This window comes from Pagrus major, chromosome 3 (genome assembly GCF_040436345.1).
Source record: "Pagrus major chromosome 3, Pma_NU_1.0".
Classification (NCBI taxonomy): domain Eukaryota; kingdom Metazoa; phylum Chordata; class Actinopteri; order Spariformes; family Sparidae; genus Pagrus; species Pagrus major.
The window spans coordinates 15,300,123-15,324,233 of NC_133217.1; the positions used below are offsets into that span (position 1 = coordinate 15,300,123).

The following is a 24,111-nucleotide window of genomic DNA, read 5'->3' on the forward strand; positions in this document are numbered from 1 at the left end:
AGTGGGAGGAAGTGAAGATGTGTCATTCATCTTTATATTGTCAAGGCTTGAGTCACTTTAGGTCTATTTGGTGAAACAAGTTAGGGTCAGAAAGAGCACAAGTCAAATCACTTCTATTTTACATTTGTTTAAAATTTTATATTTTTTCATTACGAATGATATCAGCTTAACAATGTGAGTGAAAAGTTGAATCTTTGAATAATGTCCATGAATGTCAGAATATCTTAGTATTTTTACGCCTCCCTTTTGTTTTAATGACAGCATGCACTTTAGCTGGCATGAATTTTTTCACTGACTGCGATAAAAACATACAGGAAAAGTTGATTGTGGTGAATTTCCATTATTGGGATAATTGTGAATATCCACGAGTAACTTGAAGACGCTGTCTAGCTCACTAACATTCAGCCCTATATTGATTTCCTAATTTGTTTTTGAATTACCACAACGATCCTGCATCTTGACAGTCATTCCTTAATCCTAAGCCTGTAACCATGGCTGAAGGGTCTGCTTGTCATTTAAATCAAGTCAAGTTAAATCGAATATGTAACATCACAAGACGCTTTGTCGAACACTGTCAAATCCTGCTGGGCTAACATCAAAATTTACATTAACTTGTGGAGTCCATGCAAGCTTGAGTGCATGTGTTACAAGTGTTACAGCTACAGTAGCTATTCCTATGAATCATCTTGTTGTCATCTGTAGAAGGCGACATTGCACTTCTTAACTGCTGCTGCTTTTCTTTCCTATAGGTGCCACATGTTGGTAAGTGCAAATTAAATATCCGAGTATCTGCAGCCTGCATGAATTAAATGAAGTTTAACAGTTAAAAGTCGTTCCATTGAAATGCTTTGCATATAAAAAGAAAATCCAATGGTGTCTGCCAGAAGATACGTGGTGTTATAGTCGGATGGCAGGCACAGTAAATACTGGCTATGTAATACAGTGCCGCAATTACAAGAAGCGTGGATAAAGAGGATACACAGAGGAAATAGCCTGGAAGAGAGACAGGGACGATGGGGACCATGAACATGAAGGATGTCACTCTGTGTAGCCTTCAGCGACGCACAGCCTTCATTTTTCATCACACTCAGACACAGCGGTCCTATTATTTATTGATGACTCCATGTGTAAAAACGATGACAAAATAAATTGATTTCTGGTACAACACATTTTTTTACATTAACAGTGACGTGACCTTGGCTGTGACTGGTGTTGGAAATGTCCCCCGCTGGGAAAGGGATTGGAGTTACAGGAGGAAACTGCAGCTGGCACTTCAGTAAAAAAAGATAATGCAACCTGTGTCATGATAGCAGATGTCATTATTAATTGTGAAGTTTTTTTTTACCAAAATGATAAGGTAATTGCACTTGTTTCCAGTCTAAACCTATTTAAAGTAACAGTGAAAATACTGAAAACATTCAAAAGGCAGATCACATTATAAGTATTAAAACATTAAGACTTGACTCTTGGAGAAGAAGATTATTTGGCTCATGGTGAAAGTAATTATAAGACAGTAATAGGATAAAAGAGATGTTAAGATCGATACCAAGGTTTCCCTTCCTCCACTTTTCTCTCCGTCTTTCATTCAATCACACACAGTCATTTATGCTCGACGTGCTTCTCAATACTTTCCCCCTTCATTACTTCACTTCTTTTTCTTCTTCTCTCTTTCTCAGACACCCTGCCAGGAGTGATGTGTTGTGGCCGTGCTCTCATCTTCTCATTTCAGGCATGGGTGAGTTATTGAGGGGCCATGCTTGATCTCCATTTTACTTCCCTGCAGCTCAGTAGCTGTGGACCGGCCTGCTACAGTCTTTTCAGCACAGAGATGCGGTTACCGTTTGTTCCAAAGTGGCTTTTCTTCCCGCAGCTTGAGATGAAGTAGAGTAGAAGAAGAAATCTCTTTCTGGTGACACCCAGAGCAAAACGAGGCGGGACTTAATTCAAGCATCATCTTTCATCTATTTAATTCAAATAGATGCATTGCAACAGATGATTCTTGAGAAGGAATAAAAACTTTAAAGGTCCGCTTCGCATTTCTAAGTTTATGCTCCATCTGGGAGAATATGCAGATCAGCAGAGGCTCTTAAAACTGTTTATTGCTGGTGCAGAGCGTTATAAATCCGCTGTATTACTGTTAAGGTATGCTCACATCACTATCTCATATCCTCCAGAGCAGTGATAAAAACTCTTCCATTACATTCAGTTGATGATTGTTGGGGTTACTCTGTGCTTCATAGACATTATAACCAAAGAAATGACAGCAGTACAAGTCTTTTGAACATGATGGATTTTAACTGTTGCTTGCTTGCAGATCAGATGAAAAAACAAAATCTGTATCTTCAAGGTTTGTTCTGACATCACAGCTTTCCTGAATTAGAAAAAAGGATTATGGGTATATTCTTCTCAGCCACCGTAAAAACCAGTACCTTCTCAGGCTTCCAGTACCCACAGTGTTTTTAGAGGAGAAAGGGAATCAGGGCCTTCCTACTTTTAGGGTAGTCTTCAAACTTAGTGAGGTACCATCTGTAGACAGAGAAAAAGGGAATTTTCTTCTATTAATACAAGTATTTGCTTCCAAGTGTGCAACACACTCTGTGAAAACCTTCTTACTCCGTGTGTGTGTGAGCGGGTTATTATTCTTACTTGTGGTGGGCCACAGCTCTGCTGGCGAGGACCACTGCGGTAAAGATGGCAAAAGCTGAACTGTGAACAGAGTGGCCGGCCAGAGCGAAGCCCGCCCACTCTGTTATCTCTCCTAAGAAGTTGGCTCCAGACACATATTCAAACATGCCGCCTGTGGGTGGAAGACAGGAAACAGGACAGGTGTGATCATCCTTTCTTAATTCCCCAGAAGCAAAATCAACCCAAATATTTTACCCTGGAAAAATTATGGATTTTCACTTACGACCATTCAATTTCTTCTCTCAATGAAATTCTGAGAAGGCATGCTGATAAAAACTCAAAGCGCATCCACACAACTAGCTCCACGCTGACTAAAGATGGCTGAGCGCTCACTATTTGACTGCAGGCCATGTGTCGTGTTGCTCCACTCTGTGAAAGATTCTTGGCTGAAGAGATTCCAGACGTGCCTGGAGGTTCATTTGGAGCAGTGCGGCTCACAGCTTCCTCCTCCACTTTATTTTCCTTCAGGGCCCGGGATGGATTGTTTCAACAGGTTCACCACAAGTTCAGGCTCAAGGTGCTATTGTTGTGACTATGTTCACAGTCAGGGGAGCCACTCACTCTGTGTGAACGTGTTATGATTACTGATTCATTTAGCAAAGGGGAAAAAAAATCCAACGTATGGCTTGAATTTGCCAATTATGTGACCTAAAAAAGCAGCAGCATAGATTTTATCTTGCTTTTCCAATACATCCCGCCCTCAAGGCTGTTTGTCAAAAGGAATTTGGAGATGGGCCAAAATCTTGTTTACCCAACCCCACCCCTGTGCTTGTCACGTCTCATAGAATGTGCATCCATTTTCACATAGTAAAGGTTGAACACTGCAAAAATGCACCATCAAAACAGTCTTTCATCTGTTTCGATAATGAATTGTTTTCAATAATTCACTCTCACAACTGTCCATTCAGCATGATGCTGAAGCAAGCAGTTAGCTTAGCTTGAATCAGAAATAGCCTGGGATTGTAAAACCCCAGTTCTTGGTTTTTGTACAACTACAACAAACAAGATACAACACGTTAATTGGTGAGCTTTAGCAGTGCTGGGAGGCAGATTTTATTACCTCTGCCAAGTTTGGTTAATTTGTTGGTTTGTCAGCAGGATTACACAAAATCTACTGAACAGATTTCCAGACACTTGGATGAAAGATGAATAGACCCCATTAACTTTTGGTGCTGATCCTGATAAATGGTTGGATCCAGGATTTTTTTCTCACTTTCTTTAACGGGGCAGTATGTAGTTTTAGAGAAGAAATTCAAACACAGAAGTTTAGTATTTACAATTTTAATGAGGTAATAATACAAACTCTGAAATATTTAGATTTTTCATAACTGAATAAACAAGCTGTTCTCAGAGGAAAATAAGGTCCCCTGAACACTGTTTGAAGCTAAAAAAGGTGGCAGGGTCCACCACATATAAACAAAGTAAAACGGTATGAAATTGTGTTGTCCTTTAAGGTCAGTTTGTTTATTCAGTTTACTCAGACATGAAAGCAAAGAGAGTTTGTTTATTTAGTTTGTTAATGCCTAAAAAAATCAGTCAATGAAGATCTTTCTCTTCTGATTAAAATTTCTTATCCATAACTACACAGTGCACCTTGAACATGGCGAGATAGGGTGTGTTTTTTCTACATTTTCTTACTTTCTCAGGGAATAATGCCTGGATTGTGATGAAAAAAATGTAGCTTTATTAGGTGGCTGGTGTCTATGAGTGAGAACATTATGATGCAGACCCAAATAAAAATCTGAATCTAGAGGATTAAAAGATGTTTTATCTGATATTGGATTGAGGCTTGATTGAATTAAAGGGGACTGTTAGGCCTTGGGGAGAGGTATGTGTTTCCTAAGTGCCATTCTAGTTAACTTTGTTAGTGGACAGAACCAGGCTAGCTGTTTCCCAGTGTTTCCAGTGTTTATGCTAAGCTAACATAACCGATTGCTAGCTGTAGCTTCATACTTACTGTGCTAACATGAGTGCTTGAATCAAGTAGCTCTGCAATAATTAGTAAATCCAAAGAAAATTAATTACCAACTATTTTGATAATCAATTGTTTCAGACATTTTTAAAACAAAATTGTCAAATATTTTCTAGTTCCGGCTTCTTAAATTTATGACAGTAAACGAAGACTACTGGACTGTTAGTTGGACAAAAAAAGCAGTTTGAAGACGTCTCTTTTGGCTCTGGAAAATTGTGACCATTTTCACAATCTTCAGAAAATTAATTAAAAAAATCAAAATCAAGAAATCATGAAAATAATCGGCAGATTAATCGAGAATGAAAATAAACGTTAGTTTCTGCCCTATTAACGACAAAAAAAGTGTTCTCCCAAATTGTTGAACTGTTTTGTTTAAGCATTATTCATATACTGAAGCTAGTTTTAGAATTATTGCATCTCAACAATCTGAATTATTTATCTGTCTCATGAAGAAGAAGCATTTATTACTAAACATGCAAGTAATATCGATGATCGCATGGACATTATTTTTACAGTTTTAAACAGTTCTCATCATCTTGTGGCCAAAACCAGGACACTGTTAGGTCCTCGATTACATGTTGCGTGTCTCTGCCAACAACATCAATGTAGTTGAGTGGTCTTCATCCTCTACTAGGGCACAGACGTCTCCGAAATATAACATCTGATATGAACTGGTTCAGTACGATAGCAGTGGCCATTAAAGCTTACTGGCAACACAGACTGAATGCTTTGTACCATGAATCCAGATTCGGTTTAGTCAGTACATGTACAGACATATAATGTGCATGTTCCAGTATAGGGCTGGCTTACTGTCCCACACGATTACAATCAACGCTGTGTGGTTTCGAAAATGTGTCACGTAAAGCAAAACTACACACTACAAGTATTGTGAGTCACTGACACACAAGCTGAGTTGGACCATATTAGAGAGAAAACAGCGAGAACCTTTTTAGAACACTAATGTAGGGGCTCACAGAGGGTAAGGCAGCGAGGAGAAGATAACTACTGACAACCTGTGATTCTGCTCACAGTGTGATCCTGTATAATCATGCGACCACACTGGAAAATTAGCATGTAGCGCTGCGCACAAAGACCGCAGAGCTCTGTGCCATGATGTGATTACTGCTTTCTTGACTTTCTTGTCACCCCACAGCAGTGGTGGAAAAAAGACTCAAACTCTAAATTGAAGTAGAAGTAGCATGGCGAACAGCATATGTCCTGGGCTCAAAATGAAAAATACTCAAGAATGGTCCCTTTCAAGTATTTTAGTATTTCTAATTGTACAATACCTAAGATTTCCTCTGTGAGATTTCAATGTACTGTAATAGGAGTATCAGACTTGTTGGCTGTGGTGAGAGAAATAATTCCACCCAGCGCTTCATGATTAAAGCCCTTACCTGTGGGAATCTTGTAACCAGTCTCTCCAGGCTTTCTCAGGTTCCTCAGGATGTGGTCAGAGTGCACATTCACCAGCCAGCCGACCAACCACAGGACAGACCCTGGAGACAAACCAAGCAAAAGCTGCTTCAGCACGACATTTTACTGACCATGAGCCAAGTCAGCCAACTTATGTTTTTGATGAAAAACTCTTTATTTTCTTTCCTTCCCGGAGTGAGATGAGCAGATCAATACTACTCTCATATCTGTGTGATGGTAAGCGGTTTCCTCCCGATTCCAATCTTTATGCTAATCTCAGCTAATCGCCTCCCGGCTCCAGCCCCATGCTTCATGCACAGACACGAGCTTGGTCTGAGCTACGTTTTCCTTTCAATGCTCAGAAAGAGAGGAAATGAGCATATTTTCTAAATGTGAAACATTTATTCAAAAGTTACAGCATTTATTCACAGTAATAATTGGAGTGGGGGTCAAATAGATTCAGATGCATCGTGATTCTTTCTTCAGAGATTATGTCTCAATGCAGAACAGTCACTAATAAACATTTTACTGTTGTTATGATCACCTGTAACAATTTATGTAACAAAGGTTGGCTGAGCGTGAGTAAAGATAATGGAAGTAAATTCATCTGTTTATTTAAATTATGGGTCATTACAAATGTGATTTGTTTTAAAAGTACCAAGTAGTCACACAATGAGAAAAGACAATCATGTATAGAATGTATAACATTTTAATCGGAGAGTTTCCTAGAGTTTCCCACCCCTAGTAATTAATTAGTATTCCTTCGAGCAACAATGATTAGTTGAGATAGCAGATTATTCAATCAAAAGAATATTGATCGTCAACTATTTTGATAATCGAATATTCATTTGCAATCATTAGCAAAATGTCAAATATTTAATGGTTTCAGCGACTTAAATTTGAGGATTTGCTGCTTTTCTTTGTCATTTATGGTGTTAAATGAAGTCTTTGGGTCTTGGACTGTTTGGACAACTTTTTCACCATTTTTTGACAATTTATGGACTAAACGAATAATGAATTAATCGTGAAAATAACTGACATAATAATCAATGAGTAAAATAATCATTAGTTGCATCGGTATTGGTGCTGCTGTGACCTATAATGCTTTTTTAACATCATGTTGATGGTACAGTGTTTTGTAACAGGGTGAATGGTGTCTCTGTCTCTGTCACTTGTTTCTGCACTATGACTTCAGTGAGAGGGTAGGATCACAGCGTTACATACATGTTGACTTCAACATACAAGTTTTCAGCACATAACGTTGTTATGACACAATGAGTTTTGTTTGTAGTTAGCACCTACATTACGTCTGACAAACTGTTACAGACCTGGGATTTGTATTTACGACAGTGGTGTTGCACTCGGAAACTGTGGGGGGCGCCAAATCGCACAAGCAAATTTCTACATAATGTTGCATTAAAATAAACTTGAAATTTTACATGTCACACTACATGAAGACCGCGATATAATCTTTTTGTAAACACTTATCATGTTCCATATATATAGTATATTAGTTATATTAGGGCCATCTATGACCTAAAATCTATATCTTCACTTTTACCTATATACTGAAACATGTAACCATAGTTATTTAAAAAATAAAAACATACATTATATGATATTTCAGACCATGTTACTGTCACTTCTGACCTGTTTGTCCTAATTAATTACACTATAACCTGGGCTGGACTGTGGGCAGACTGGGCTAATTACCCAATTAGTGTAATTACTGGTTATCAGCCGGGTTCCAACCTCAAAATGGCCACGCACATCTTAGATTTTCTCTGTGATTCAAAATAAAACAGCAGTTACATCAGATTACTAGGCTATAATTTATATATTGACTGAAAATTGGAATATACATTTGGGTTGATAAGAAAGTCATAATATTGCTAATTCAATGCAACTGTCTTATTGTCCAGCTCTTGGTCACATTTTACTCCATTTACACAAACTGCTCATTACTATAGAAAGTCAACAATGTATTTACTGTGTATACATGTATATAATATCTATTGTTAATCTTCTTGTCCTGTGAAGGATGGTGAGTTAATGTTGAAGTAAAAAAAAAACTGAACTCAAAAACTGTAAGTTGAAGCTGATTGAAGGTCTGAGAGAGACTGTAAGGGCCGTGAAGAGAGGGTTACAGTGGAAAAACATACAACATATCCTAAATTGACAGTTTCCTGCATTAGCCAAGCGGAGCCAAAAAAAACTGCTGAGCACTTTGAGGTTTGGAAAGCGTAAGGAGCACCTGCAGTGGAACAACAGCCAGGAGACGACAAAACAGTTTGAATGACAGCTGTGATTTTGAGCAAAGCCCTGCCATATCATTTAATTTACAATGGAGAGAGAGAGAGACAGCATGGGGGAGGAGAGGAGGGGAGAAGGGATGAACTGTTGTTTGTATGCAGATAACGGATTGATCCAGATAAGAATGTTGACCATTTGGCATTAGTCTGAAATTATTATTATTATTATTATTTTTAACTGGTTTAAAATGAATCTGGAATAGTTATCAGAGCAACTTGTCCTTAAATCCAAATCTGCAAAAGTTTTCTTAGATTTATAATCAAAATGTTGTAATTAGATGAGATCATAGAGGTTATTATAAAATCACAATGAGCTGTGTAATAATCACAACTGGATTTTCATAATGACTTCAAAGAGTTCACTGTACTTTTACATGTTAAAACTAATTTTAATAAAAAATAAATCAAATACAAAGAAATAAAAGTTGACTAATAAAAACGAGCAAAACCAAATGTAGTTTGACAAACTGCAAAAATGAACAAACTCAACTAAAAGATTGACTGTTAAAAGACCAACAAAGCCATTTAACTTGACATTAAAATATAAATTTGTCATTTGAACACTAAAACTTGCCGACTGTTTTAACCGCAGTAATCACTTTGCAAAAAAAACTGCTCATGCATTTAAATCAACTATTTATGAGATTTTAGGAAGCTTTCATTTTTCTAATAGCAGGCTTATGATTGCCACCGAAAAGTTTTTTTTCCACATGCATTGAGAACCTCCACCAGTCATGCACCAATATCACTGGCATTTACCAAATTCACTGGTAAAATCTAATCTTGTGGGGCGCAATATAGGACAAAAGAACAGCAGTAATAATGCAGGAACACACAGAAAATGAGACTTTTACTGCGTCTCATTAGTAGCTCCACTTCCCCTCAGCCCTTGGTATTACGTAACAAGATACATCACACAGAGGGAAAGTGGGTGGGGGATTTAAATGGAATGCAAACGACATAGCAAACTATTGCTACAGTTTTATGGTGTCTTCCAAAACAGCAGCTCCTCCATTCGTTTGCAGACAGTGTTGGGAATAAGCTACAGAAATCACAGAAACTGAACAGTGCAATAATCTAACTATTTATCTGCAATCAGTTTTATGACATTATTAAGTAAAATATCATGCTATCAATGATATTTTCATCCAAGTTCATCCAAATATAAAAATTCATGCATTATCTACTCGTCCCCGTGTCGATGGAAAGTTGGGTGAAAATTCGTAATCCACAAATCATTTCCGGAGCTTCACAGCAAAACAGTGTAGCAGCATTGTCCTTAACAACTGAAGTGGTGTAAACAATGTCTTTTCAAATCAATTTAATTTAGGATCTCTGGGATTCTGGAGACTTGGATTATGCTGGACAAGCTGATGGACAACTTTTATGTTTTTTTCTTAACGTTGTTTTCTTATGTTTTAGAACAAGTCCCCATCTACTTCAGTTGTTTACGTGAATGCTGCTACTCTTTTTTTGATTTGAAGCTCCAGAAATATTTTGTCTTTATTGCAAAATGAGAGTGCACTGTTATTTAAGATAAAATAGTTCAGGATTAACAAATCAATCCTCAAACTGCTTTCAAAACAACACATGAGCTGGATGGGAATAAACAGGAATAAAGGAATCCTGAACTCTGCCAATATAAAATATAACCAATTCTTTTTTAATCCTATGCCCTTGTAACATACACCAGTTACTGCTTACAGTGAGGGATGTGAATGACAAAGCAGGTCTATTTTACACAGAAAAAGGTGTGAAGATCTTGTGCAAAATAAAACAATGCATCATATTTCCTTGAAGACAGTGGGATCCCAGACACACACACAGAACACCCACCTGCAATGAAGCATGGATGCGTAACCCAGTCTGCAGGGTACTCAGCATAATGGCTCAGGTATCTGATCTGCATGTAGCCATTATAGATGCAGAAGACAAAGGCCAGGGCAAACGAGGCGAATGGTGTTGGTTTACCTCCACGGATTAAAAATGGATAAATGAGGGATCTGCAACAGAACAAAAATGTCAAAGTTATTCCAAATACTTATTTTGACCGACTGATGTAGATTAGTAAGCTATTACCACTGATGTCATATTAAATACAGTGCAGCTTGATTGGTAATTGACTGTAATTACCTACCTCTGAACATAGTGGCAGAAATACATAGCAATGAGCAGCTGGTTGGGCAGCAGTGATGTTTTCGCACAAGACGTCCAGACTACCAGACACAAAGGCACCAGGAAGGCAGGCAGCTCCTGAACGAACCAAGCAAACTTTACATTCACTGGAAAGCCATATTTGCTGGTAGCATATCGGCCGTATGGGACGTTTTCGAAGAGCAGAGTTACGAAAGTGCAGGCTGCCATGAAAACCATGAAGTAAGCCAGACAGTCCAACATGTACAGCTCCTCGTTCTCCGAGGAGAAGAGCCTGGAGAGCAGCCAGTCCATGACGACTATTGCACAACTAAAAATATTATTGTTTTAAATGTTACGAATATCTAAAACTACTTCAAGATATGCTGTATCATAAGCTAGTACCCACACATGCTACGAATGGCATGCAGTACATGCAAGCAACTGACGCATGGGTGTCCCATCCCGGACCAATCACAGGTCCCTGAGCATACCAAATTGGATCTTATCAGCCAATCATATGCGCGGCTGTGTATGGGCTGTCTGATGTCATCACTTCATATTCATATACAATTTGCATTTATTATTTGTTGTAAACAATAACCTGGTTACTTTGTAGGTTACTCTATTGTTGCTAACGCTTGTATTTTAGTCTACGTGACATTCAAGCTGGAATAAACGCAATATAACACCACGGAGAAAGAAATCAGTTAAATACGTAAAAATGTATAGGTGAATTCGGTCACTGTGTAATGCGTTTATATTACCCAAAAGCCGGTTATTATTTTGTTGTTGTTGTTGTTTTTGTTTTCAAAAATCGCACCAATTGCCACGGAGGTGTTTTACTTTTTTTCAGGCAGATTTCGTGGCCACCCCGAAAGGGTCCTGATTCACGTGCGTCAGAGGCAACACGTTTCGAGGATACAACACAGCGCAGCAGCAGTCCTTCATCAAACGCTCCGCAGGCTTATATTTTTACCGGAGCCGCTGGTCACTTCTCTCCGCTTTTACCCACCACGTTGTTCCGCGGACTTGTCTCCAGAGTTGTCTGCTGCTCCAACATGGGGAAGAGAAGCAGGCAGCGACAGAAAAACCAGTCTACTGGCAGAGACGACAGAGACGCTGTAAGATTCACACTTCTGCTGCAGCAACTCTTGCTAATGTTGGATGGAAAGTGCTCATTCAGGCCACGTTTATGTCCTTTATTTACTGGATGCGAAGTGAGCTGTGACGAGCACGGTTCTGTGTCAAAGTTGTCTTCACTAAACGTGTGTAGTCATGCTGCTGTGGCGCTGGTTAACAGCTGTAGAGCTTCACTGTTAGCCACCGTTAACTCTGCTAATGTTTTAAAAGCCATGTGTGACCGCCTTTTTTCACATTAAACATTAGTCCAGATACGTACCTGTTTGTTTTTGTCAGGAGAGATTGTGTGCCTTCACCAGACATTGCTTAGAAATGTGTTAATTTTTAAGTGGCCATGCTTTCCAAGTCCAATAGTCCTTTTCAAAATCCTGTGAAGGTAGTAAGCATAGAAAATGTAATTGAAAAAGTAATATTTATGGATTACAACATGCCGAATTGACCATTAGACCGTACTGAATTGTAACAGCTCATATGACATGTTCTACAGGTTATTTACACTGGACCATAAGCACGTAAACATGGAATTGATAGAATTTTGAATGACATTCAGTTTATTTTTTAGTTGATGCTTGTCCAGGTAGTTTGCAAAAAGGCAGTTCAAATATTCTGTATATATGACCCCTATTAATAACCATACATTGCTGTGTTCAGGGCTGGGGAGCTGGCTACGCTGACATTGTCAAGGAGAATAAGCTGTTTGAGCACTACTACAAGGAACAAGGCCTGGTGCCTGATGGAGAGTTCGAACAGTTTATGGAGGCGATGAGGGAACCGCTGCCAGCAACCATCCGCATCACTGGATACAAGAGGTGGGCTGGGCAGATTTATAACCTGGATTCAGAATATTTGTATTGCTCGTAAAAGTGTCCCCATACATGATGTGTAAAATGAATGTGTCTTTTCTTTCTCTCGTCTTGATCTAAGCTCCAGTATCTGGGCTTGTAAAGGGGACAGTGGTTTGATAATTGGATTCTGTGGCTACAAGCCCAATTTCCTCTGCTCTCTGTCTTGTTTCAGCCATGCCAAAGAAATCCTCCACTGTCTGAAGGACAAATACTTTAAGGATATTCAGGAGCTGGAGATCGAAGGCCAGAAGATTGAGGCCCCGCAGCCTCTGAGCTGGTAAGATCTCATGGTTTACTCTAGTTTAAATGGACACACAGATTCAGCCTATAAAGTCAGTACACACTGTATCCTGTCCACTGCAGGTATCCGGATGAACAGGCCTGGCACACCAACATGAGCAGGAAGATTATTAGGAAGTCTCCCCTGTTGGAGAAGTTCCACCAGTTTCTGGTCAGCGAGACTGAGTCTGTGAGTCAAACACAAACCACACAGGAAATTAACCATAAACACCTGCGGCCCTGTTGAAGAGCTAATTTATAACAGCAGCATTGCAGGCTTGAACATTGGCCTCGATCACAAAATGTGGTCTTGATAGGTTGTTGAAAAAATAAGGAGAACACAATGTCAGTTGTCTTCAGAGAAATGAAGAGACGAGCATCATTTTTGTGTTTGTCATGGCAGGGCAACATCAGCCGACAGGAGGCTGTCAGTATGATCCCTCCTCTCCTAATGAAGATTGAGTCCCACCATAAGGTAAAAGCCCTCTTTGAAGGTTAAGAATAACACGTCTGCCAGTGCTTTATGCATTTTTTTTATTTATTATTATTCTCCATTGTTCCTCCTTGTAAAACTTTTTCCCTGTGGCTTGGAAAAATATCGCTCTTCCAAAGAAAAATATTGTTTTGAAGTGTTCATTTGCATGTGATTCTGTGCAGATCCTGGACATGTGTGCAGCTCCAGGGTCAAAGACAGCCCAGCTGATTGAGATGCTCCATGCTGACATGGATGTGTCATTCCCAGGTAAGACACACATGTTTAATATCAGGAACAAAAGTGGAATCAGCTGCATTACCATCTTCATTGTATCCCAGCTGCAGGGCGATCTCAAGCTAGACAAAAACCTTTGCTTGGTGTGAAAAGGCTTTTATTGTTGTTATCAAGCACAGAACACATCTATAAATATAACCCAGTATATTTAGGTTTTGTACAAAGTCGTGAAAGTTTTTGTAATGCTTGATATTAACCATTATGTTATGTGAATTCAAATATACTTCTTGAAAAATGCTTGATTTTCAACAGGAAACTGGTGTTTCAACTACACAATCACTCATGTACTGTAAACCAAAAATCCTTGATATTTAAAATGAAACAATCTCGTTATATTGGATTCTATCATATTTGTTGCACAGCTCTTACCAAGTATATTTGTTTAATTTAATTCATGTTAAAAATATATCACCTAGAAAGTAGCATTTCAGTGAGATAAATGGGACTTGTTTTTTGACTGTTTTTACAGATACTTGCAGATATTTACACATACTTGCAGATCTTTTTTTTACTTGTTACAAGCTAGAAACACCTTTTCTGGTGTCAAAATGAACAAACATTTAAAAAATCACGATCAAAATTCATATGAACAGCTCGTAAATTAATCTGTTTACAATATATGCTAGTTGCTGTGGGTATAAAGGAATTCTGTAAACTTTATTTTAGCAATTTCATCTATTATAACTATTTAGATATGATTGTAATCTGGAACTGTTTTGTTTAGGTACCTTGAAAGTGTTTAAAAGGGCTTGAATTGTATCACTGAAACTCTGTATGAATCCTCTGTATTACTTTGTACGAAATAACCTAGCAGTAAACCATAGCTCTTGCCACTGTGCCCCCACTTTAAGTTAACCTAAATCCACTCTTCTTCCCTTCAGAGGGCTTTGTCATTGCTAACGACGTAGACAACAAGCGCTGCTACCTGCTTGTTCACCAAGCCAAGCGTCTCAACAGCCCCTGCATCATGGTGATCAATCACGACGCCTCCTGCATCCCCACACTCAAGATCGACGCCGATGGCCAGAAGGACATCCTCTTCTATGACCGCATCCTGTGTGATGTGCCCTGCAGGTCAGCAAAAGGCTACAGGACACTGTCACTGACACATTTTACAGCACTGTGGGAGTTTGGAAGTCGGAGGAGGAAGTGGATAAAGAACAGAAATATGGTTGATAAACTGTGCTGTATGTGTGGTTGTTTGGCTGGAGAGGAGATTTTGTGTGACAGATGGAGATGATACTTTACTCAGTCTGTTAAATGCAGGATTAACATGTCCTTATAAATGAATGTTTCTAGTGTTTTGTTCTTAATGTTTCAGTACAGGCTTAGTGGTAAAACATCCTTCTCCTCTTGAAATCTAGTGTCATTTTATGGCCAAAACAGAACTGCATTTGTTTGCAAATGCTGCCTGAGTTTGGCCAGCTGTAGCGCTGAAGCCAGTGGGCCCTGCCAAGCACAACATAGGGAGAGGGAGGGGAGGAAAAGCCGTAATGAAGACAGAGAGAGGCAGGCAGGCAGGCAGCAGTGATGTGAGCAGTCAGCTAAAGCCCAGCGTTTAGACAGTTTGTGCTTGGCAGACAGTTTTTGCCCTGTGAGAAGTGTCGGGGATCTCTGGTGGTTGCAGCGCCTCGGGCCAAACTGGGGATGTGTCTGACTGGTGTTGCTGTCTGCTCTGTGTTGTGCAGCGGGGACGGCACCATGAGGAAGAACATAGATGTGTGGAAGAAGTGGACTACCAGCAACAGCCTGCACCTCCATGGGTGAGTGGGGGGAAGTGTGTGTTTGTGCTTTTGTGACAACAGAGGAATCCACGTACTTTTGTGGTAGACCAAATTGACGAAACGACAAGGGAATGGAGTGTGTTCATTTGGTGCTAATTAAAAAAAGTTGGCAATATTACAGAGTGTGTGTGTGTGTGTTGTGTGTGTGTTCACCAGGCTCCAGCTGCGTATTGCAGTGCGTGGCGTTGAACAGCTGGCTGTAGGAGGGAGGATGGTCTACTCCACCTGTTCACTCAACCCTATAGAGGACGAAGCTGTCATTGCAGCACTGCTGGAGAAGAGCGAAGGTAACAAACACTCACAGGGCTATACAATTAAAGCAATATGTGGCAGAGTTTTTATTGAAATGAGCTCAATTTATCTTCAGTTTCAACTGTTATTTCCTTTTATTTAATGTTTAATTTCTTGTTTGTTCCATTTTTTGCTTGTCTCTTACATCTCAGTTGCTATTGCTGGCTGTGAAACACATGTCAATAGTCTTGGCCTTGATCGTTTCACACGGACGGCTTTAAATTTCTCAAAAATAGGAACACACACCGCCACATTTACGAGGAATTCATGTGGCCTGACTCAACCACATCCACCACAGATAGCACCAAAGCAAGATTCTGTGACGTACTGACACATTCAGACTAAGGGTGTCATGATTTCGATTTAAACTCAAAATCATGACACCCTTAATCTGAATGTGTCCGTCTCGAACTTCGAATTAAAAAATAGAATCATCGATGCTGCCACGCCCCCATGTCACGTCCGGTCGGCTTGCCAAGGGGAAAAAAACACACACGTGTGAGTCAACCTCCTCTAACTTAGCTACTAGCTAAGCCAGTAGCTATTAGCTACAGCCAGTCAAACGATAACATAGTGTTACACCATTCCTGTTCGGCTCCCGGACCGTGGTCGGGAAGTACAGGGGAGATGATTTCCTCCAGGGCCGAAGTTTCTGTTTACCTTCGGGGTGAACCCCCTTTCACGTGTTAAGCTGGTCGGGAAATAATACCAAGGAGCTTTGCTGTACCTTGAGGAGCCGTCGCCTTAATTCACAGCCAAACTGCAGCCTATATTGTACACTTTATTGCTGTCACTACTACTGCTACTCCTTTCGCTTCTCCTTCCTCTCCCATTCATTCACTGTCCGCACGTACGCACGCTCCCTCACTCTGCTCACCCACTCACACCTTACGCACCTTGTATATGTTCAACTGTTCGGGAATAGTGTGTTAAGACACTTAATTGTTCAGAGAAGACTATGGACATGGCTGTTTTATTTTTTTGTTTGTTTTGTTGTGAACTTGAATGTCATCTTCTGTGAAGAAGACTGCAGTTACAAAAGAGAAACTAGATGGCAGGTTATTTTGTTTAAGTTTCCAATTGACTGAAGATAAAAGTTATTGTTACATTATGTTGTTAATAAATGTTTTAAATTTGACAATGTAATGTGGTACATTGCGAACAAAGGTCAGATATTATATTGCATAAAAGTCTAGTCTAAAAATGGCATAGCAACCTGTGCTAAAGTTGAATCGAATCGAGGATTTGGAGAATCGTGACACCCCTAATTCAGACACATAACTCTGGAATGCAACAATGCATGAAATTGAACCTGCATAGCTTGAAGTGTCTGCCTCACATCTGTGTTTGTGTATTTGCATGGACCATTTTTTCTGCCCTTACAGCTAGCATAAAACATGTTTACAATTGGCTTACAACTAGCTTACCTTGTGTTGCAAAAGTAAGTTGATGTTTTGATGTTGAACCATTTTAAAAGCACTGAATCTTGACCTATTACTATGATCAATTAGGCTGCAGCAAACAATTCTTTTTTCTATTATTGATTGTTCTCCGGATTTTCTCAATAAATCATTGTTTGTCTATAAAATGGCAGAAAACAAAATCAGTTTCTTTAACTCCAAGGTGACATCTTCAAATGGCTTATTTTGTCTGACCAACAATCTAAAACTAAACAATATTATATTTATTATAATATATCCTGAAACCAGATATTATTTATGACATTTTCATTTGAAAAATTACTGAAATAACTCATCTGCTATCTTAATAGTTGCTGATTAAAGTCTGATTTGTTGGTTCTGAAAGCCGACTATCACAAACAATGCAATAACTGTGGCCAGGACAGACATCAGATTCTCATATCACCCCATGCCCAATCCAAATGTCATCAGGGACTCTGTTCTGGATGAAGAAATATTGTATTAGCGCACGTTTGAGTGCTCAATAAGAACATTTCTGTTACGATATAATACTGTTAAAGACTGCCAAGGACGTCTCATTTACCTTCTGCCATGGCACTCTTAGACACTGTAAATGTGTGTGTGTATATATATATATATATATATATATATATATATATATATATATATATATATATATATATATATATAATTAAAAAAAACTGGACAGATGACACAAAAAAAATAAGAGTTGGAGCACTTTTAGATGAAACACGCAAGGCCTATAACTGTAGCGCTTACAATAAAACCTCCTTCACCTTTGAGCTGCTAAATGTATCCGAATAAAGTATATGAAAATCACATCTAAATATAACCACTCCGTCTTTTTCTGCCAAGTTGTAATGTCTTTCCCATCCCCGTTGCCAGGAGCGCTGGAGCTGGCCGACAGCTCAGCCGATCTGCCAGGGCTGAAGTGGATGCCTGGGGTCACTTCCTGGAAGGTACTGGAACGTTTAGTCTTTGGCGGTCATTACGACAAACCAACCACTACAAAAACAAACCAGACAGGAAAACAGTGTTTAAGTCATGGAAGCGCTTCAGCTTCAAAGTCTGACTACATTTGGCAGGTCGGTGTCCTGACTAATTTGACTGTTGTCTCCATAGCTGATGACCAAGGAGGGCCAGTGGTACCCGGACTGGTCCGCGGTTCCAAGCAGTCGTCACACACAGATCCGCCCCACCATGTTCCCGCCAAAAGACCCCGAGAAGCTTGCTAGCATGCATCTGGAGAGATGGTACATACACACTCACACACTAAAAGTATGTACTCTACATACGTACTCTTCTAAACTGTGGAGGACTTTAAGACATTTCAGTTCCTTTTTCATGACAATAACCCCCCAAACCTTAATCTTTAAGTCCACATATGGTCGGCTCTGCTGTAGTGACTTTGCTAAAGGCTCTATAGTCAAGGCAAGCCTCGTTTGACATGAGTTTGATGGCCAAAACAATCAGTGTAGTCTATTGGCGAGTGCTGTAATAAGGAGGTGGTTCCCTGCTGGAATTTCTTCAGTGTATAGAAAAGGAAGGGCCAATTTGACGTGATCCAACCCTCCCCCACAAAACCTCTATCTTAATTTAGCTAATTTTTCTCATCTTTTTAGCCTCCTCAGAGTAATTTGTTCTGAAAGCAGAGAAATACAAACACACACTTGTAGTCTTTTCTGTTTTCATTGATGCCAAATTCATTAGCTGAGTAATGTGTCTGATTTATTTTCTTGGCACAGCTACACACACACACACACACACACACACACACACACACACACACACACAGTCTGCATGCATGCACATACATGTACACACCTGCACTCTCACTTAATGGCGGATGATGTCATTTCTGCTCTGCAGCTTTTACTTTAATACTCAGGCTGACACGATGCCAGCCAGCAGATGGAGCTATTGTCACACACTGCCTCAGCACCTTTTTATTTAATGCTGAAAAAAATCCGTGTTTATCTACACAGTAGGTGGCACCATAAAACTCAACGGCATGATTTGTGATGTTTGTGTGTGTTTTAATGTCAGTATGAGGATTCTGCCACATCACCAAAACACTGGAGGCTTCTTTGTGGCAGTGCTGGTGAAGAAAGCCCCGATGCCTTGGAACAAAAGATATCCCAAGGTACTGCCTCACAAACACTCACAGTTAATGGATGATTAGATTGTCAGTCTTACTTGAAGAGGGAAATGGAGCAGAACTCCCCCCATGTGGGTATGTGTGTTGAACCAGCAGTAGTCCCTTTCCCCCCCGCTGCATCTCTCACCTGTTCAGTGTTACTAACCACAGCTGGGACTTCTTTCTTTCTTCTTTGTCTGCTCATCTCCCTCCCCGTCGTCTCCAGCTGAGGAAGGATGTCTCGTCCCTCTCAGCGGCCCAGACTGGAGACTCTCCAGCGGCCTCGACCCCTGTAGACACTCCTTGTCTGCCTGAGAGTGCTATGGAGGAGGGGGAGCGGGGATGCCCAGAGGGAAAAGTAGACGGTGAGGCAGAAGAGGAGGCACCCAAAGGAGCATCCTTGGCCCAGGAGAGTGCTGTGAAACAAGATGGAGTGTGTGGGTGAGTCATGTTGGTCTGGTGAGCTAATGAACAAAGGAATACTGCAGTCTTGAGCCGTTACATAAAGAAGAATTGTTTTAGGGCTGAACAAGTGCAATATCCAAATCAGAGGTGAGGGAACATGCTTGTTAAGTACAGACCTCAGAAAAAAATCATATCATCAGTTTACAGTAAAAATGAAATGCAAAAATTAGCATATCGTGCATTTTCTTTTCAAAATAAAAGCCCTATGAGAGGCCATCACAGTTGTTCAGTATTCGATATTGGGAAAAATATTTCAAATGACTGCAAGTGAAGTTTGTCCTTATTCGAATCGAGGATCTAAGGACAGAGGGTGTGGTTCACTCTACAACTTGTAAAGCCCACTGAGGCAATGTGATTGTGATTTTGGGCTACATAGTAAAATTGATTTGATTTGAAATAAACCTTAGTAATTAATTAGAGCCATAAATGAATGTGTGTCTCTCCTCCCCCCAGGCCTCCAGCCTCTAAGAAGATGAAGCTGTTTGGTTATAAAGAAGACCCCTTTGTATTCCTGACTGAAGATGACCCTGTCTTCACCACCATACAGTGAGTGTCTCTGTGTGTATTAGGCATGCAAATGGTTGTTTTCAGCACTTATGTATAGCTTAACTACTCTTGTTCTGTTTTTTCCAGATCTTTCTATGATTTGTCGCCAAACTTCCCCAAAATGAATGTTCTGACCAGGACCCACGAGGGCAAGAAGAGACACTTGTACATGGTGTCCAAAGAGCTGCGCAATGTGCTGCTCAATAACAGCGAGCGCATGAAGGTGTGTTTGCATTCAGATACTCGCACACATTCAAAGCTAGGTTTGATGGTGATGATGATAAAGTGGTTCCTAGCTTGTTAATCTGATTTAAAAATAGAAGCAACAAATCAAGAGTCAATTCTTTCCTAGAGACGATGCATCGAGTATTGATCAGACTTCACAGTGTAGTCAAACAAACTCCATTATGTTTATTTTTGCAGTGCACAGGCCAGTTTTGGGCACAGACATATTGGCTTTACATCGGTTCATCAGTTTATTTTTGTAGTGTGTGTACTAGCGTGTGTGTACTAGCCCATCAGAGGGAACGTGCATAACAGATGGGACACTCTCCTATCCCAAATCCCTCTGGTCCTCCACCCTGTAGCACCTGCACAGGTGGCTGTGTGTGTGTGTGTTTGTGTGCCTCAGTCTCTTTGTTGTCCTCCTTGTGTTTAATGTTTCTCACTTTTAGCCACTTTCTGTTGGGCTTAACCACAGTGAGTTGCATCCCTCCACACGATTCCATATTTTAGATGTGGTGATTAATAAACCAGGCCCTGTGTTCCCTTCCTTCCTCCTTCATTTCACAGAGAAAATCTACATATCGTTTAATTAAAGTATCTGTTTCTCCTGCCTTACTATTCTGATATTAAAATATCATGCAAATCTTATTTTACAAGTTTCACCTCCCTTAGGTTTGTAAAGAATTCCACATGCATATTTATTTCAGAAGTAGATTTTTTCCTGTGCAAATCACTGACAGTTGCCTCCCACTCCTGCTGGGACACCAGAGACCAGCTGCACAGTGTTTACACACAGTTTTGTAATATTGTGTACAGTAGATGCCTTGAGCAAGGCATTTTTTTTAACATCAGTAATACTACAACACCACAAGTAGCTTAATTAGTCATGTATTTTTATTTTATACAGCCTTTTTTTCCAGAGAGATGTTAATTAGTGGTGTTGGCCAGAAGAATTTGGCATCCTGTGTTGTTTTTGTGCGGAGCCATATGTCAGCATGCTTGTTTTACTTGTTTCTCAGGTCATTAACACAGGGGTGAAGGTGTGGTCTCGCAACAGTGATGGAGAGGAGTTTGGCTGTGCCTTCAGACTGGCTCAGGAGGTAACACACACACACACACACACACACACACACACACACACATTTTCTGTAAATCCAGCTGCTCTTTGTTGTGCAGTGTCTTTTTATTAATTGAAAGCTGTGTTATTTTTGAAAACGTAACATTCTCTATTCACACCTTAGCTGCACATTTTCACACTACTCCCATAATCTCCTTTTTGTATGTAAATCAACCTCATGAATTGAAGTGATACACGCAGTGATGCATAGTGATGATAGCTTATATTTGTAGGACCTCGACACCTTACAGATTCTTTGATTTTATACTACATTTCACCATAAAAGCAGCTCCTCAATCATGCAGAGTTATTCTTCCTATCATTGCTCTATTCCCTGCAGATGCGATGAACACAGATGAATAATAACAAGAGAGCCAGACAGCAGAGTTCACGCTCAGATATGCTTATAATGAATTAATCTTTTATGGTCTGTGTAACTGTAAGGAATCTGGATTTATTTAGTTGCTCTTCAGATTGTGAACCACTTCTCTCCTCTGTCCTTGAAGGGTATCTACACTCTTCAGCCGTACATTCGCTCCAGGATAATCAGAGTGAGTGTGGAGGACATCAAAGTGCTGCTGACCCAGGAGAACCCCTTCCTCAGCAAACTGCAGGAGGACGCTCACGCTCAGGCCAAGAAAATAAGTACGCATGCCAAAAGATTTTTATCCCATAATATAAGACATGTATTTCAACTAAATAAAGACTTTAAAGTGTAATTAATAGGATTGTGCTACAGCAGGTTTCCTTTTGATACTGCCAACAAAAAGAGTCTGAGATGCAGCCTAGAGGTTAGAGTAGTGCATCAGTGACTGGAAGGTTTCTGGCTCGGCTGGCATTAAATGAAAGAAGAAAATGAATGAGTAATGCTCGATCTTCTTCAACAACTGGTGTTCAGCTGCCCTTGAGCAAGGCACTGACCCAAAAACCTCAAAATAGTAGCTGAGCAGTCCCAACAAAAGAAAACTGTACTTACACTGAGCACTTGTCAAATATGAATGTAAGTAACTGTGCATGGCGAGCGTGGTGGAGTATCGTTAGTTAAAATGGAAATTACATTTTTTGAATAATCCATTATTGATTTCTAGTTATCATTAATCTGTTATTCTCTCCACAGATATGGGTAGCATTGTGCTGAAGTACATCCCCAACCCAGAGTAAGTTGTGTGTTTTTTGGAAAAATGTATTTTAAAGTAGTGTCCTTGGTCATTTCTGATACTCACCTTAACCCTATGTTTGTCAGTGCCCCAGCGGACCCTCAGTGTTCCATCCAGCTGTGTGGCTGGAGGGGAAAGACGTCCATCCGTGCCTTCGTCCCCCGTAACGAGAGGTTTCATTACCTCCGAATGTTAGGCGTGGAGGTCTTCAGAGACAAACAGGGCCTCGGGCAGAAACAGAAGGATGAGGGTAAGGGAGAGGAGGAAAGAGCGGCAGAGAATGAGGCGGAGCTGGACTTGGAGAACGGTGATGAAAATGGATCATCACAACCAAAGGCCAACAGCGGCAACCAGGGGACTAGCAGCTGAGGATGTTGTGAAAGAGAGGAAGAGGAAGGAAGATTGACTGAAGACGTGTTGGAGCTCTGAGAGCTGTAAACCAGGTCCAAGACCACATTAAGTGGTGGAGGAGGGTTTCTCTGTTCAACACACTGCCACTGCAGAAGGATTCCCTCCCAGAGATGGACTCACTTGGGAATTTTAATTTTTGGAGCCCCTCCAGTAGACAGCTTTTAGTTTAATGGCTCGTCTTATTTTATATAGCTGTTTTTTTTTATGGTTTAACAAATTATTCCACTGACCAAGTGGCGTCAATTTTCTTTCACTTGCTAATGTTTCGAGAGGTTTATATGAACTGCCATCTCATTTTCTACACCTGTAATTAAGCAGAAATATGGAGTTGATTAAAAGCGTTGAAGGTTAACTGTGTCACCGGTCAAATTATTAACTTTGGACTCTTGAAGTGTAAAAGGCATGCTCGAGATGGGGTTGATTAGGTTCTGATAATTACAGGCAGAATGAAACGGCTATGAGGAAATAAAATGGTAAAAAATAAAAAATTATGTTTAGTAAATTAGGTGGGTTAGGATAAACAAAGGTGTTGCAAGTTATTTTTTTCATATTATGGTTTCAAATGTCGAATAATTGAAGAAACCATCAAACTCGCATGAAATCATTGGCAAGACTAATGACAACAGCTCAGTGTTGCTGGTTGCCATAGTAACGCAACAAGGTCTCCAGCATGCAATTTTTCCAAGTTCACAGTTGTCAGAAACAAAGTCAGATTCAAAGACAAAACATCTCTCTTTAATCAAAAAAGATAACCTTGTCCTTTTATATTTCTTTTCTTAATGGACTAAGATGAAAAACATAATCTGTGTCTTTGTCCTTGAAAACCTAAAACTGAATAACAAAAGTAATTTCAACCAATTAGCAGATTTATGGAAGGTGCCATGAAAATAAATCTGTATGAAGGGGCAACGGATTAAACAAGACTATGGCCCTGCTCCAGAGGGAGAAACGTATCAGTACGTTTGTTAGCAGTTACTTTGGC

General features: G+C 40.0%; 2 protein-coding genes across 3 annotated transcripts; one reads left to right on the top strand and one right to left on the bottom strand.

Moving 5' to 3' along the window:
• Positions 1–1,094: 1,094 nt before the first annotated feature.
• srd5a1 (steroid-5-alpha-reductase, alpha polypeptide 1 (3-oxo-5 alpha-steroid delta 4-dehydrogenase alpha 1)) lies at positions 1,095–10,921 on the bottom strand. Of its 2 annotated transcripts, XM_073463586.1 has the most exons (6): positions 10,523–10,921; positions 10,222–10,388; positions 6,055–6,156; positions 2,647–2,797; positions 2,453–2,526; positions 1,095–2,371 (listed from the first exon to the last, which is right to left on the bottom strand). In XM_073463586.1, exons 1-5 carry the CDS (start codon positions 10,831–10,833, stop codon positions 2,460–2,462), a joined length of 798 nt encoding a protein of 265 aa, XP_073319687.1. In that variant the 5' UTR covers positions 10,834–10,921; the 3' UTR covers positions 1,095–2,371; positions 2,453–2,459. The 2 variants fall into 2 exon arrangements, with proteins under 2 accessions (XP_073319687.1, XP_073319686.1); XM_073463585.1 differs by having other exon boundaries at positions 1,095–2,526.
• A 485-nt stretch (positions 10,922–11,406) lies between these two features.
• On the top strand, positions 11,407–23,481 carry nsun2 (NOP2/Sun RNA methyltransferase 2). The gene is made up of 19 exons (XM_073463492.1): positions 11,407–11,642; positions 12,313–12,470; positions 12,679–12,783; positions 12,870–12,975; positions 13,189–13,260; positions 13,443–13,527; positions 14,436–14,628; positions 15,243–15,317; positions 15,495–15,625; positions 17,957–18,030; positions 18,194–18,324; positions 19,118–19,214; positions 19,435–19,649; positions 20,127–20,219; positions 20,307–20,442; positions 21,464–21,544; positions 22,068–22,206; positions 22,679–22,718; positions 22,805–23,481. The coding sequence occupies exons 1-19, from the start codon at positions 11,580–11,582 to the stop codon at positions 23,085–23,087; spliced, it is 2,277 nt and encodes a 758-aa protein (XP_073319593.1). The 5' UTR covers positions 11,407–11,579; the 3' UTR covers positions 23,088–23,481.
• Positions 23,482–24,111: the final 630 nt, after the last annotated feature.

Excerpts from the sequence above, each read along its gene's own strand:
- srd5a1 (XM_073463586.1), bottom strand. The coding sequence starts at position 10,833 with ATGGACTGGCTGCTCTCCAGGCTCTTCTCCTCGGAGAACGAGGAGCTG. Across the intron at positions 6,157-10,221 it reads GCATCCATGCTTCATTGCAG|GGTCTGTCCTGTGGTTGGTC; the intron begins GTGGGTGTTCTG and ends GTTTGTCTCCAG. Across the intron at positions 2,527-2,646 it reads AGAGCTGTGGCCCACCACAA|ATGGTACCTCACTAAGTTTG; the intron begins GTAAGAATAATA and ends CTCTGTCTACAG.
- nsun2 (XM_073463492.1), top strand. The coding sequence starts at position 11,580 with ATGGGGAAGAGAAGCAGGCAGCGACAGAAAAACCAGTCTACTGGCAGA. Across the intron at positions 13,261-13,442 it reads AGATTGAGTCCCACCATAAG|ATCCTGGACATGTGTGCAGC; the intron begins GTAAAAGCCCTC and ends GATTCTGTGCAG. Across the intron at positions 18,031-18,193 it reads CTGGGGTCACTTCCTGGAAG|CTGATGACCAAGGAGGGCCA; the intron begins GTACTGGAACGT and ends TTGTCTCCATAG.